Genomic DNA, 13,985 nt, shown 5'->3' with positions numbered 1-13,985 from the left:
ACTTCACTGAGGCAGAATAATGTCATTTACTGTTAAAATGTTATTAAATGCTTTTATTTCCACTCCTTTTATTACAGAACATGAAAATCAACGGTTATGCAAGAGCACAGATTATATGAATTTGCACTTCAAAGTGAAATGGTTTTATAATGAATATGTGCGAGAGCTCCATGCTTTCAAGGATGCAGTGCCTGAATATTCTCTGTAAGTAGTGTGTAGGGAAGGCTTCCATGAGTTTGGGCTTGGTATAAGGTTTATTTCCTTCAAAAAATGTATGCTTAAGTTTATGCAAGATATCAATATACACAGCACTAATGTTAAATACATATTTTATACTTCATCCTCTTTAATTCTACAATTTGTAAAGTAATTACTAAAACTGTTATTAGTTGTTTCATATAACAGTATATCTGCCTGCTATAGCAGCTGTCATTTTCACAGATTACAGAATATTTTGATCAGAAAATATGTGAAAAAATAGGAAATGTTGGAAGAACAGCAATGTTGATCATTGGTGAACATATTATTTCATACATTTTTCTTATTTCTGGATCAAGGCACAATGCCAATGAGACACATTACTGAAATGAATCTTAGTGCATTGGGTTAATGTTCTTTTGATGTTTTAAATTTCAGTTTTTCTTATGCAATCAATACATTCAATTCTATCCTTTTGTATGAGAAATCTTTATTCACATCTTTAATCTACAAGTTCTGCAGATTTTCCAAACTGGTTTGGTGGATGTCATTGCTTCAAAAAAAAATCTAAATAAACGGAAGGATTAAACATCTGATATTTTATTAAAGAAAAGCAAGTAAATATTAAAAAGGAACCAATAATGGAAAATAAATATAAATAAACACATAAATATGAATAAGATCCTCTGCAAAACATGAGTGTATTTCTCTGATGGCACTGCAATCTCTACATCACTGGGGAAGACCAGATTGAATAGCACAGTTAAGCTGAAATCTGTTTTGTTAGCCACAGTATCTTACAGCAACTAGAATAGACATGAAGACACAGTGACAAATCTTTAAGGAATATACTTACTTTAGAAAACTTTTTAACTTTCAGATGGTTTGAACCATTTGTCATTCAGTGGCTGGATGAAAATGAGGATGTCTCAATGGAGTTTCTTCATGGAGCACTGGAAAGAGACAAAAAAGATGGGGTAAGTGCATATTTTTTAAAACAAAAAGTACTAAGGCAAGGCAGTTAATTAGTGTTGCAAAACAAGAAGTACACTTGATCCCGCAGTATCCTCATTAAGACCTCCCAAGATGCACAGTAAATAACAGTATAAAAAAATAACCCTGTGCACAAATTCCTGCTCTAATTTCACCTGTCTAAGCTCCCCACTGACTTCCATCTCGAGTTTTGTTAAACTCTGATGTGGTTCTGATGTCACGAAAGAGAATTTTTCTTTTATTTCTATGGGGACTCAAAGTCATATCAAGGTGAAAAGTCTCTGTATTAGCAGTAAGATTTTAATACTTTTTCTGTCTCTAGAAAGAATGTTAAAAGTAGGAAAATGAGTTTATACAGTTTGGACAAGTATTAACTATTTGAATGTTTTCTTTCTCTAGTTTCAGCAAACATCAGACCATGCCCTTTTTTCGTGTTCAGTGGTTGATGTCTTCACACAGCTCAATCAAAGCTTTGAGATTATCAGGAAACTGGAGTGTCCTAATCCAGAAGCACTGTCTCATTTAATGAGAAGATTTGCAAAGGTAGATTAAAATTAATGCATTTCAACTAAATTTCAGAGAGTGACATTCTGTTGCCATTGTACTTAGATGCTAATTCCAGTGTTGTTCAGAAGCAATATCTCTGCTATTGAAAACTGCACTCCATTAAGAATAGCGTAGAGACTTTACTGCATGGATTTGAAAGTATGTTCACAGGATAGTTTACATGAAAGTAAAATAAGATACACAAAATGTGTAAGCACCTGTAAAACCTACAGTTAAAAAACCTTTGCTCTTTTTTTTTGTTTGTTTTACACGATGAAATTTATTAGTTTCTTCTCTTCTCCTAGACTATCAACAAAGTGCTGCTTCAGTATGCTGCAATTATTTCAAGTTACTTCAGTTCATACTGTGACAAAGAAAATGTGGTGAGTACAAAGCTGTGTTTTGTTTCTACCTACATGTCTTACACAGTGGTATACTCCAAATATGAGAGTCATCAATATGCCGTCCCACATTTTATCTCCAATTTTCCAGCAAAAAAAAAAATATATATTTTCTTTATCTCAGCTTTCATTCTGTATTGGCTTGCTTCTTTTTATGAATGATATTCCTGGAAGTTTTCTATGCAAAGAATATGTGCTGACTTTTCTGCTAATGCCAATCTCCATGCAGCAGTGAGAAAGACATGTGCTGTTCTGTTGCCTCACTGCCTGCAAGGGCTGGTGAACCAGTATGAGCCGTAACTATTCTATAAATTTAATGTAAAATGAACTAAAACTTGTAGCTGTATTTTCTACTTCTTCCATTTTAATACTAAAAGTAAATCTAATTTACCATTTTCTGTAAGAAATGAGCTTTAAGGCATAGAGTTCTGTCACTGAGTCCCACTGTCTGTGTAGACTTTTGGCCTGTACAACAGGATTTTTTTAATAGTAGCTGATTTCTGAAACCAATCTAGGATGCCAAACTTTTCTGTGGATTTAGATGGAAGAAATACAATTATGTTATCGTAATATTTTTTTTAAAAAAAGCTTAAAGCATTATAAAAATGCCTTTAGGGGAGATAACTTTTAATAGAATCTGTTTTTTTAAAACACATGCTTCTAGTTTAATAAAGGATCATTTGATCTGGTGAGTTCAGTTATATTAAAAGTCCATCTTCTCCTTTTGGTTTGACAGAAGAGATTTGAACAAATATTTCTCATAATTATAATTAGATTCAAGTCAGTATTTTTACTGTTTTTACTATGCACTATTACATGTATGTGTCAATTGTTTAGATGAAAATATACCAGAGGTGTTTTTCATAAAGAAGTATATAATGTAAAAAGATCCCCTCATCTTCCACCTCTTGCCAGAGTTTACAAACAAACCTGATTTTTATGCATTGTAGTCACTATTCTCTTTTGCATGTTGTTGCACCTGTCTGATTCCTACAATTCACTGCAAAGGGTATTCTGAAGGACATAACATATTGAAGTAAAAAATCAGTTTTTGAGCTCTAGTTCTGTTATTTACTAACAGCAATAGATATTTTGCATTGGTCTGAGGTAGGTTTAGGCTCTGAGAGAGCCATCTTTGTCAGCCTGAAAGAAAATGTTTAAAATGCCGCATTAACAAAGTATCTATCTCATAGCTTCTCTATATTGGCAGACATTTCCATTTGCTTTGAACAAAAAGAACCCTGACATTTTGTTCAACTGTTCTTTCTCTCATCAGAAATCATTATCAATGGTGCATCAATATACTGCATATAGTCTAGAATAATGACTACGGTAGAGAGGAAGAGTATGATAGAAACTAAGGAGAGACAGACACAATTTTAGTCATTTGAAATGATCAGAAGGTAGATAAGAAACTAGAAGTGGGGTTTGTGGATTTCTGAAGAGACTGGAAAGAGGCAGTATTTCAACCATTACATTCCACCCACTGTTTTTAGGTGGAGGGCAAATAGCATGTTTTACTGAGAAACAGTAATGCAAGTTTAAGAAGTTAGATCAGATTTCTCTTTTTACTTCAATTGAGAAGAGCTTACGACCCTGAGTTCCTCTGAGTATAATTGCAGACGATAGTTAAAGCTAAATTTTGTACCTGATTTTTTCAGTACGAAATATAATCCTACCACATTTCAGCGCTACGCTGCAACATGCTACTAGCTAGAAAGGTACGGATGATTATCCGTTGCTCAAATTGTTACTTTATCTTCTTGTTTGGAAAAGTGTGTATCTATTTCATTAAAATATATTACTTCAGTGTCTCAGTTATCCAAGTTAAGCGCTAGAACACACTGTCCTTGGCCAAGAGAATTACTTTAACAGGTGCTGTCTTGTTGCTCCTCCCACACAATTCCAAACTTGCTTATAATGTCATCCAAATAACTAAAAATCTATCAAGAGGTCATTTCTTCCATGTTTTTGTAATAAGATGCTTAATCTCATCCACGCTTTACTGTTTACCTTCTATTTATCAAACAATTGCCATCTTTTACACTGTGATTTTGTTATGCCTTAATTAGTTTAAGCAGCAATATTTTTAGACTAAAGTGTTTACTAAATTGTATTGCCTATTCACTGAATTTTGGGCCAAGAGAAGTAGTACTCTTCTGGAATAATATTCTGTTCTTGAAAGTATTGCCTGTTGATTTATTCATATACTTGTGCATCAGCCTTTTTCTGAGTTACAGTGCTGTCACAGCTTTCTGCAAAGACTGCATCTAGAAAGTAATCTAGTACTCCCTCTCTTCTCATCTATTTTCACTCCCAAAGTACTTTGGCCATTATCGCATCTGTTCTCAAATAGATAACAATGCAGTTCTTGGTTAATTGTACTTAATTGAATGCAGTTGATGAAATCTGAAAACTGTCCAACTGCTTGGGAGAAGGGATTCAGTCTCCTGTGGGGCAACATTTTCTTAAAGGCACAATGGGCAGTCACTGTCAGAGTGGGTGTACTGACTGGGCAAGTGTGAAATAAAGCAGGAAGCAAAAGTTGCAGATGTCAAGAGAAACAGATCCTTTTCTAAAAGCACAGCTGCATGAAAATAACACACCTATTTCTCATATCCTTTTTTTTTTTTTTTTTTTTTTTTTTTTTTTTTTTTTTGTAGCCCTGTATCTTGATGAACAACATTCAACAGTTACGAGTGCAGCTTGAGAAAATGTTTGAGTCCATGGGAGGGAAGGAGGTGAGTGGTAACTTTTCCTGGTTCATTCGATGTTCCTTAGAGATCATTAGCACCATGTTTTCAATCCAGCAACAGCCTTCGCTTCTGCTTGCAAAGAAAATCAAAATTTAGAAAGCAGTATAAGCAATAACTGTTTAATGTTCTGACAATGCCAGAAAGACCTAACATTATTTCACAGAAACATGCTAATGATCTGTAAAGTTCTACCAGCAGTGGGTGTTCTGTGTTGCAGTGTGTAGTGCCAGCTTTACTTTAATGTTTGTATTGGATCATAATTTGCCTCTTTATGTATCAGTATGTTTTGCCCATATCTGAATATTGTGCAGAATATGTGCCTTGTGCTTTGTCTGTAATGTGTCATGTCTTTGTCTAATGCCTTTAACCTGCAATCCACTGAGCAGAAGAAAGAAGGAGAGAGATTCTCTTATGAGGTTTGTGATAGTAAGCATCTTTTATTATTCCTGACCATATTTTCTAAAACTAAGAACAGTCACATTTCCTACTAATCTTCATTGATGCATTTGTGTAATTCCCTATCAACTAAAATCAAAAAGAGCTATGCTTGGGCATTCGAGACTCTACACTGAAATGTTTTGCTAGGCAGATAGTGTGAAGACTTTCAGAATTTCTAAAAAGCTATAAAACATTCTTCTAAGTGCTCTTCTAAGTATCTCTGAGGGCTTACTTGTATCCAAGATTAGACACTTATTTCAGCAAGAGCAACAGCTATTCAGTATTCCAGTATATGCTTAGCTTTATCTCCTTTCATATTTAAGAAGACTTTATAAGTATCTCAAGTCTACTCAACAGTAAAGCAACATAAATGTGTGTTTCAATATTTCACTAATCTTAGCCTTTAGTTCTCATGTCAAATGATCGTAGGGATGAGTAAAAAATTAGTTCTGCACCTGTTAGGAATTATTTTTAGCTAATTAGAATAAACACTGATTTATTCCTTTTCAAAGTAATGCCATTTTGGTGATGACAGAATTGACTTTGAAAGCCTAGCTGTTGGTTTCATTCATTTTAGTTAAATAGCACAAAAACCAAGGTAACAATTGCTTCCCTGGCCCCCTGCTAGTCTGCTATGTAAACACTTCAAAAGGTGCCATATGTGTTTATTTTAATAAGATCATGTTTACTTGACTAATGTGTTGGAAAGCATTCTGAAATTATGAGGATCGCAGACTGATTTTTGCAATTCATCTTCCACAGATAAGTACATGAGTATGCAGTTGGTAGTCACAAATGTGTTACTGTTTTGAACTACTTGTTTTGAAAGCTTATGAAGAAATTGACATCTTTTCAAGGCATTGAAACCTGTCTTGTTAAAATGTAGTATTTGGATAATGAATATACTAAGTATTGAAGAGTACAGAGACATGAATTGTAGCAGTTGGGTTTGTTTGTTTGGTACTTTTTAAATTAAAAAACAGAAACAACAACAGCAACAACAACAAAAACTTGAAAGCAAGTTATGTGCAACAATATAACATCCAAGTCTTTGATTTGATGACAATGGTCCAGACCCACAAAGGATTCAGGCCAAACAGTTCTGAAGCATCCAAATTAGATTCACTGTACCTAGGACAATCAGCTGGGTGGTCATGGTAGAGAAAGGATGAGGATGAGGTCTGTTACAGACAAAAAGAACCACTGAAGTGCCAGATTTGATAAATACCCGTCACTTCCCTGTTTGTAACTATTTTATGTAACATTTTTTTTCTGAATTGAAGTAACAAGTTAGTCTCATTAGGAAAGCATAAACAAGCTATTCAATCTGTGAAATTACAGATAAATGCAGTAAAATGGAATTCAAATTAGAGAGGTTCCACTTAGCACATGCAAAAGTAACTTGCACATCTGTATTTTCCTTTGGAAGCTGTAAAAATAAAAGAAAGAAAGAAAAAAAAAATTGCAGTTAGCAAGATTTTCTGTGCATTAAATTACAGCATAGAATAGCTCAATCTAACACTTTAGATAGAAAGCAGTCCAATTCATCAGAACTTTAACTCATTTACAGTATTTAAAAAAGATTTTTAAACAGCATTTGGAAGCAATGGTATAAAAACATATTTTTAGCTGTTCATTGAAAGTATTCTACACTTTTGGGTGGTGCGTTTCAGTAGTGGTGACAGGGCCAGTGGATGAGTTCCACTGGCGCAGATTGTTATGAGAGTGGTGTGCTGGCCCTTGTTCATAGCTGGCAAACATGTAGCTGATGGTGGTGACTGTGTTAAAAAATAATATTCTGTGGCCGAGACCTTGTTCTATCACACAGTGCTGTTGTGCTCTTTGTATCTCTTTTAGTTTTCATGGAAATAAACAGGAGACATTACTGTCAGAGCAGCCTCACATTTTAAGGCTAGACTGCACATTCATGTCACAAATTGTAAATGCAACCCAAGAAAATAAGATAAATGGTCTTTCTGCTCTTTCAATTCTTAGATTAGTTATGGCATATTATTTACAAACCTTTTTCCCTCAACAATTATCTATTCAGTTAGTTTTTATTTTCCTGAAAAAAATATATTCAGGTTGTTGGCTGTTATTTGATTGGCTTTTATTATTTATCAGATACCATGAGAATACATAAGGCTTGAAGAATAACAGTCCCAAATACTGCAGATGCTTCATCTACATCCCCATATAAAGTAATCTCAGACCATGATCACCATATTATTTTGCCTCCCTTTCATCATTTTTTTCATTCTAGTTGATTGCAAAGTAGGGTAATGTTAGGGCTAGATTAGACTTAACATTCATCATCTGACTGTGGTTGAGATTTCTGCAGCTGAATATATTTCTCTCAGTTTTCTTAGATTGCTACTAATAAAAACTAGGAATGAGGAATTCAATTTCTCACAGACTTCCCTTTGCATAATAACTGCACTGTCAGATGTGGAGTAATCTAGCAGCAGATCAGCACATGAAACAGATGGTAGTTTTCATCGTTACTTTCTAGTGAGATAGCAATGGCAGGCCACAAAGCTCAGAACTTCTCCTGTTTACTGGAAAGCCTTGGATAAATGTCTCTGCTTCATAGTAGTTTTACATAGTAATAGCTATGTGTTTCTATCTCAAGTAATGTTGTGATGTCAACCTATGTAAGTTTTGCAGCATGCCAACTTCATTAAGCTAAATTGCACATCTCTGTGCATTTCCCACATGATGCTTTCCTGTGAACAAGCAAATTTGGTTTAAAAATTAAAAAAAAAAAAAAAAAAAAAAGCAGGAACTGCATGCATAATTGCTAAAATACTGTCTTCTTCAAAAGCAAAAGCACACACCAAAAATGTCCCTATTGAGATGTTTGTGACTTTCTGCTGTCAGCATTGTGTCATTTTTGAAGTGCAGATAGGCTCTGATCAGCGGATTTATAGATTATTTTAGAGGGAAACAGTAACACTTTCTGTGTGTGGACAACAATCCATAGTAATTAGTGTGCAATGTGCAGTAGCACCAGAAGTTGCTGCATCTTATTTCCATTGTGTAAGACCATTCCAAACCATCTTCACCAGTAGGGTATTCCCCAAAGATTTTAAGTATAGAAGTATCACAATTGATCCCATGTCAGCTCTACCATATCAGAGAAAATGTGGCTTAAAGGTGAGGTATATTTGCATTATACTAGTCAAGGACTCTCTGATTCGCCCTTGGAATGCACGGGCATTTACCAGGACACCTGGTAAAGAAAAGTGCACATTTTACTTTTGATGAAGCACTCAAGCTATCACATTGTCCTGTAGTTAAACAAAATTAATAACAGCACTTAGAAGTATTGCTGAAATATTCTCAGTCATCACAGCACCACCAGGTATTCATCACCCAAACAGTCAGCCTGCATACCTCTTTATTCCACTCCTCCCTGCGATGCTGCACTACTAAGCATGAGCATGTGCATACCCAAGGCTGGATGTCCTGCCAACTGCCTCTAGCTGTGCTCACAAATGCGTTTGTGCAATTTTTGAGCATAGTGCTCACTTCAGGCACTTGCATGCACTTCCTACAATGTGTTTTGTTCACAATCCAATATCAGTAAATGACAAAAAGTTGAGTAAGTCCAATTTCAGGTGAATTTAACAAATGTACTACTGGGGTTTCACAACAACCTCTGATAGGATGTTCCTACATTTGTAGTCCTACTAAGAAGATTCTCTAGCTTGTGCGTAACATAAGAAATTTTGAGACTTCTGCCTGCACAGCATTCTGTGTTTTCTCCAAAGTGTACCATATTCAGTGTGAATGCTTTTGTGTTCTGTTGTTTGTTAAACATGCTAACGTTCTAGTGGAGTTCCTCAGTTTGTATTCCATACACATCTTACCAAAGGGGTGGCACAATTCCATAGAGAATTGCACTTCTAGTAAAAACCAGTGCCTTTGTTAGTCAACTCTAACTTTGCTAATACAGATATTTACGTAAAATTCACTTTTTAATCTCTGCTTTTCACATGATGGAAAGCAATCACTTTAAGTGTCTGAACTGTCAGAGCTTATCTACCAGGGAAATTACTAGGACATAAAGTGGAGAAGCAACAGAACGTCTCAAAATGCAAAAACTAAATCGCTGAGTATTCACAGGGTTAAAATAGCAGCTTCTCAGATTAGAAAAGTACTGCACATCACTGGGTATTTACTAAAGGATGTATGCTAATTACACTGTTCATCTATTTCAGATTTTTGTTGAACTGTAATTGAAAAGTCAGATTTTTCTAAGCTTTTAAACCACAAGTAATCTTTAAGGAGAGAAGGAATACCCTGATCCTAGAACACAGTCGATCTCTGGGGGTGTTTCAGGATTTGTGCTTTCCTAATTTTGCCTTAGAATTTCTGTGTAGTCTTATGTAAGCCATCCAATGTGCTGTGGCACAGCTTCCCCTGTGGCTGAAGTATGATTAAAAATGCTGACCTATTAAACCACAGCACTCTGAAGCATCAGATAAAGAGCAAGCACTAAACACTCATGGAGTTGAAAGATATGAAAAAGCAAATACAAACATGATTATGTATTCCAAAGGCAAAATTTTCTTTGAATTTGTCTGAAAATCTCTATCTGACATTACTGCAGAAATGAGCCTAGAATTTGAAGATTATAACTGAAAATCACCCCCCCTCTAACGTTGTTATATAGGTAGCTCAAAGATGAGGAACGTCACCTATTAAATTATATTCAATTGTTGATCCTGATGACCACCAATCATACCCTACAATGGACTGTAATTATTTTCCTAAACACTCAAGTAGGAAAACAAAAGTCATTGTGATTTGGAAAAGAATGCATAGCAAAAAAAACCAAGCTGCTGATCAATATCAAGAGTACCTTTTTGATTAAATATACATGCATGGATCCTCACCCTTGTAAATGTAAAGTTACATTTCTTCCCTGCATTTTCTCTTTTCCTATGTTTAGAAAACCTGTATCAAAGATACAGGAGCTACTCTCCCTGTACATCAGAATGTGTTGCGCTGAGCTTGAATTACCGATGTCTTAATGGCTTTTAGATATAGAAACACTGAAATACAGTGGATCCCTTTCCTTCATACCGTGTCAACAGAAGCAGCATGGATAGTCTTCAAGCCATCTTTTCCAGTGCAAGCTGTCCACTTTCATGCTGCATTAATGGGAAAATGGAAACATCTTCCAAGGGAATCACAAAAGTAATTAATAAAAATGCCATAGGTAAAATATATACACAAATTAAAAATAATAACAATAACATAAGCACTGATTCCTCATGCATCTTTGTTTCGATGTGCTTTGTAAATACTGCTGGCCTGATACGGTAATTCTATTCTGACACAACCTGCACTATCTCACAGAAAGTCATTGCACAGTGGAACTGTTTGATTTCCAACATTATAATCTTTTCACTACTGCAACCAAATGTTTTACTCTAATTGGCAATTGGATTTTTAGGTTCATTAAATAATCCTGTGTTGTAACAGGTGTTTCCATATTTGGTTTTCCATAGTGCAGTATATCATTGCATATAATTCCAAGTGTGCTAATTTAACAGAAAACCCAAGACATATTTTATTAAAAAAAAATATAGCATTACTTCTCTCTTTGCAGTTGGATCAAGAAGCTAGTACTGTTCTAAAAGAACTTCAAGCAAAACTTAGCAACGTATTGGATGAACTCAGTGTAACGTATGCCACAAGGTAGTCACTTACTTTACTTCAAATCTTAGAGACATATTTCTGTTCATAAGCCTGCCTCATTGCCTGTCTTGATGGCTGTTTGTACTTCCTGAGATACAGTTCATTCCTATCCTGATCAAGTAGTGTGCATTTGTGTATGTGTGTGTGTGTCAGACACTGACACATGCAGCGGTAATCTCTCTGCAAGGAAAAGTGAAAATGGTCTGTGGGCATAAATGTGTTACAGAAGTGAGGCTCTGAAATTTGGTTCTGCATTTTAGAAAACAGAAAGTGCTGGTCTGTGCTTGCGTGATGCTGTGTTAAACTTTTCTCTCTGGCCATGTTCATGTTACCCCCAAAGCTGAAAACTTTTTCTACATGGTCTGTGAAAACCAGAGATATCTGCCTGTGTTGAGCCTGCTTCAAATGGTCACTGTAATTGGGCAGACCCATGGCTCTGCAAGAACTAATTCTCAAAATCTTTGATTACTCAGTGTGAACTCTTGAATGAGCGTGGTCCTGCGTCAGTAGTGCGCCTCTGCTATGAGAAACTGCAAGTTATTTTTGCTTCAAATTAGAAAAGAATTTAACAGAGAGTGATTAGTGCTGTAATCTAAAAAAAAAAAAAGTCTGTTTCTATTGGAGGGACTGGTCCCAAGTATTTACATGAGCAGCTTCAATAGCACATTTATAGTTAATCTTTGCCATTTATCTTTTCCTGTTTAAATGCTCAGTATATTTATGGCCTCTGTTTTGCAGTTCTGTTCACAAACTAATTCTAAAACAAATTACTACATGTGCAAAGGCCTTATTCAGCCTCTGAACTGCTGATTCTGAATAACTTGTTCTGCAGTGTTTAAATGTATTGACTGAAGCCTGCATCACATCAGTGATACTAGAACATAACCCAGATTTGTCTGCTACGTTGATTAGGAAACTGAATGGTTTGCACATAAGCTGAAATGACCCAAACCTGAGGAGCAACAACTTGTTCACACACACCTTCAAGTAGAAAAGATTATTTCAAAAGGTGTCTGTATCAACTTCTAAATGTTGTTGGGTTTTTTTTGTTAAAAGATGATTTTAAACAGTTTAAATGTTTCAACTGTGCCAACTTGCTGCAAAGAAGTAAAGTTTCTGGTAGTACTGACTGTGTGAAACCTAGGAAAATGGCCAATGAGCCAAGTAGGGCAAAATCAACAGAAGTTTTCTACTTGTCCTCAAGAAAAATATCAAAGCTTGTTTCATATTAGCCATTAAAAAAAAAAAAAAAAAAATTCTGGTCTCCTTTTCCTACTGTGCTTTCACACACACACAAAAAAAAAAGCCTGGAGTTGTTGCCAGCTTGTAGTCTACCGTATCCTAAATTGCAGATTCTAATACATCTATTGCTTCCAGAAAATAACTACTTAACATCACCACAAGGGCATGAAAAGCGTAATGACAGAACTGAAACAAGAGAAATAAATCAAAATAATAGTTGCATTAATTACACAATGCACAGGAGGTGGAGTTTTCAGACTGTAGCACCTGAAGTATGTAGTGTTTGGGAAAATATTCATTTTCACTGTAGAAGAAAGATTCTTGTTGAAGAACCTGATGCAAAAAGGTAAATCACAGAACAGTAGGAGTTGGAAGGAATCTTTGGAGATCATCCAGTCCAACCTCCCTGCTAACGTAGGTTCCTTAGAGTAGTTTACTGTCTTGTCTTCTCTCCCAGAATTCTTCCATTCTCTTTTTTTTTTTTTTTTCCCTTTCTCCTATAGTTTCCAATCTATTATAGAAGATTGCATAAGACAAATGAGCTCTGAACTCAGTCAAATGAGAGGAAATGGGACTGCAGCAGCCAATAAGAACAGCGCAGCCATTGATGCAGAGATTGTACTTCGGCCCCTCATGGATTTCCTGGACAAAACGTAAGTGTGACACATTAATGTGTGTGTGGCATGTTAGAAATATCATGCTAGTCAAGGATATATACTTGGCCGTACCCTGAAGCATGGATAATACTAGAAACTGTTTGCAGTATTTTTAATATTTGTAGTTCACATGTGGACAGGATGCTATACTTATCGTGTTTATTTACACTAAGAAACTTTCCCATAAATAATATATATATGTCTATTTCTAGTCGTGTTCTGAGGCACTGTAACAGAGCTAGTGTCTGCTCTGTGCTCCATGAGCAGTTGTATAAAGAAAATTGTGCTGAAAATAGTATATTCTCTATCTTGAAATGTCTTAGCATGTTGACTAGGCTGGCACCCAGGGTCTCCTGCTTATTTATAAGTACTTCCACAATGTTAAAAGCTTAGCCACTATTGAAAGATTTCCAGAATAGCTTAATTTTTATACTTATATATACTTTATTTAGCATGTCTCTTTTCCTCACCATCCAGTAGTGACAGGATCAGCTGTTCAGAAAGGCACGTGCCTGAGCTGTCTGTAAGCACCCTGCTGTCCTTGGTCATAACAGACACAAACTGGAGCATAGAAAGTTCCATATGAACAAGAGGAAAGTTCAGAGGAAAGAAGGAAACTTCTTTACTGAGAGGTTTACAGAGCATTGGAAGAGGCTGCTCAGAGAGGTGGTGGATTCTCCTTCTCTGGAGACATTTAAAACCTACCTGGATGCTTTCCTGTGTAACCTGCTCCAGGGAACCTGCTTTAGCAGAGGGCTTGGACTGGTGGATCTTCAGAAGTCCCTTCCAACCCCTAAAATTCCGTGATTCTACATATTACTAGCATTTGTGAAACAGCAGTGGCCTAGAGACCAAGCAACATGACACTGATCCTGAGCTTCATACCCTGAGTTGCATAAGTACACGTGAACCTTTAAGCATAGGAGTTAGTTAGTTACCCTTTTAACACTTAGGTTCTTTATGTATATTTCTCCAAGGCAGAAATTTTCAAAGTGAAGGTGGAAAAAGGTGTGCTTAGGAGTGAGTATCATTCTTGCTTAAAGTAG

General features: G+C 35.7%; 1 protein-coding gene across 3 annotated transcripts in view; it reads left to right on the top strand.

Annotated features, from left to right (window-relative positions):
* The window catches only part of UNC13C (unc-13 homolog C), a 120,607-nt gene that overhangs the window by 84,249 nt on the left and 22,373 nt on the right, over positions 1-13,985 (top strand). For 2 of the 3 annotated variants that reach the window (XM_042875887.1, XM_042875885.1), the window contains 7 exons: positions 78-204; positions 1,079-1,175; positions 1,591-1,734; positions 2,043-2,120; positions 4,802-4,879; positions 10,953-11,041; positions 12,787-12,936. In XM_042875887.1, coding sequence (XP_042731821.1) covers positions 78-204; positions 1,079-1,175; positions 1,591-1,734; positions 2,043-2,120; positions 4,802-4,879; positions 10,953-11,041; positions 12,787-12,936 — 763 coding nt within the window. Of the gene's footprint in view, positions 1-77; positions 205-1,078; positions 1,176-1,590; positions 1,735-2,042; positions 2,121-4,801; positions 4,880-5,280; positions 5,311-10,952; positions 11,042-12,786; positions 12,937-13,985 lie in introns of all 3 variants that reach the window. The other variant, XM_042875884.1, reaches the window with a different exon arrangement.

Source organism: Lagopus leucura, unplaced genomic scaffold (genome assembly GCF_019238085.1).
Source record: "Lagopus leucura isolate 7727_CA_CO unplaced genomic scaffold, USGS_WTPT01 Super-Scaffold_100015, whole genome shotgun sequence".
Classification (NCBI taxonomy): domain Eukaryota; kingdom Metazoa; phylum Chordata; class Aves; order Galliformes; family Phasianidae; genus Lagopus; species Lagopus leucura.
This window is presented reverse-complemented; position numbering and strand designations above follow the sequence as displayed.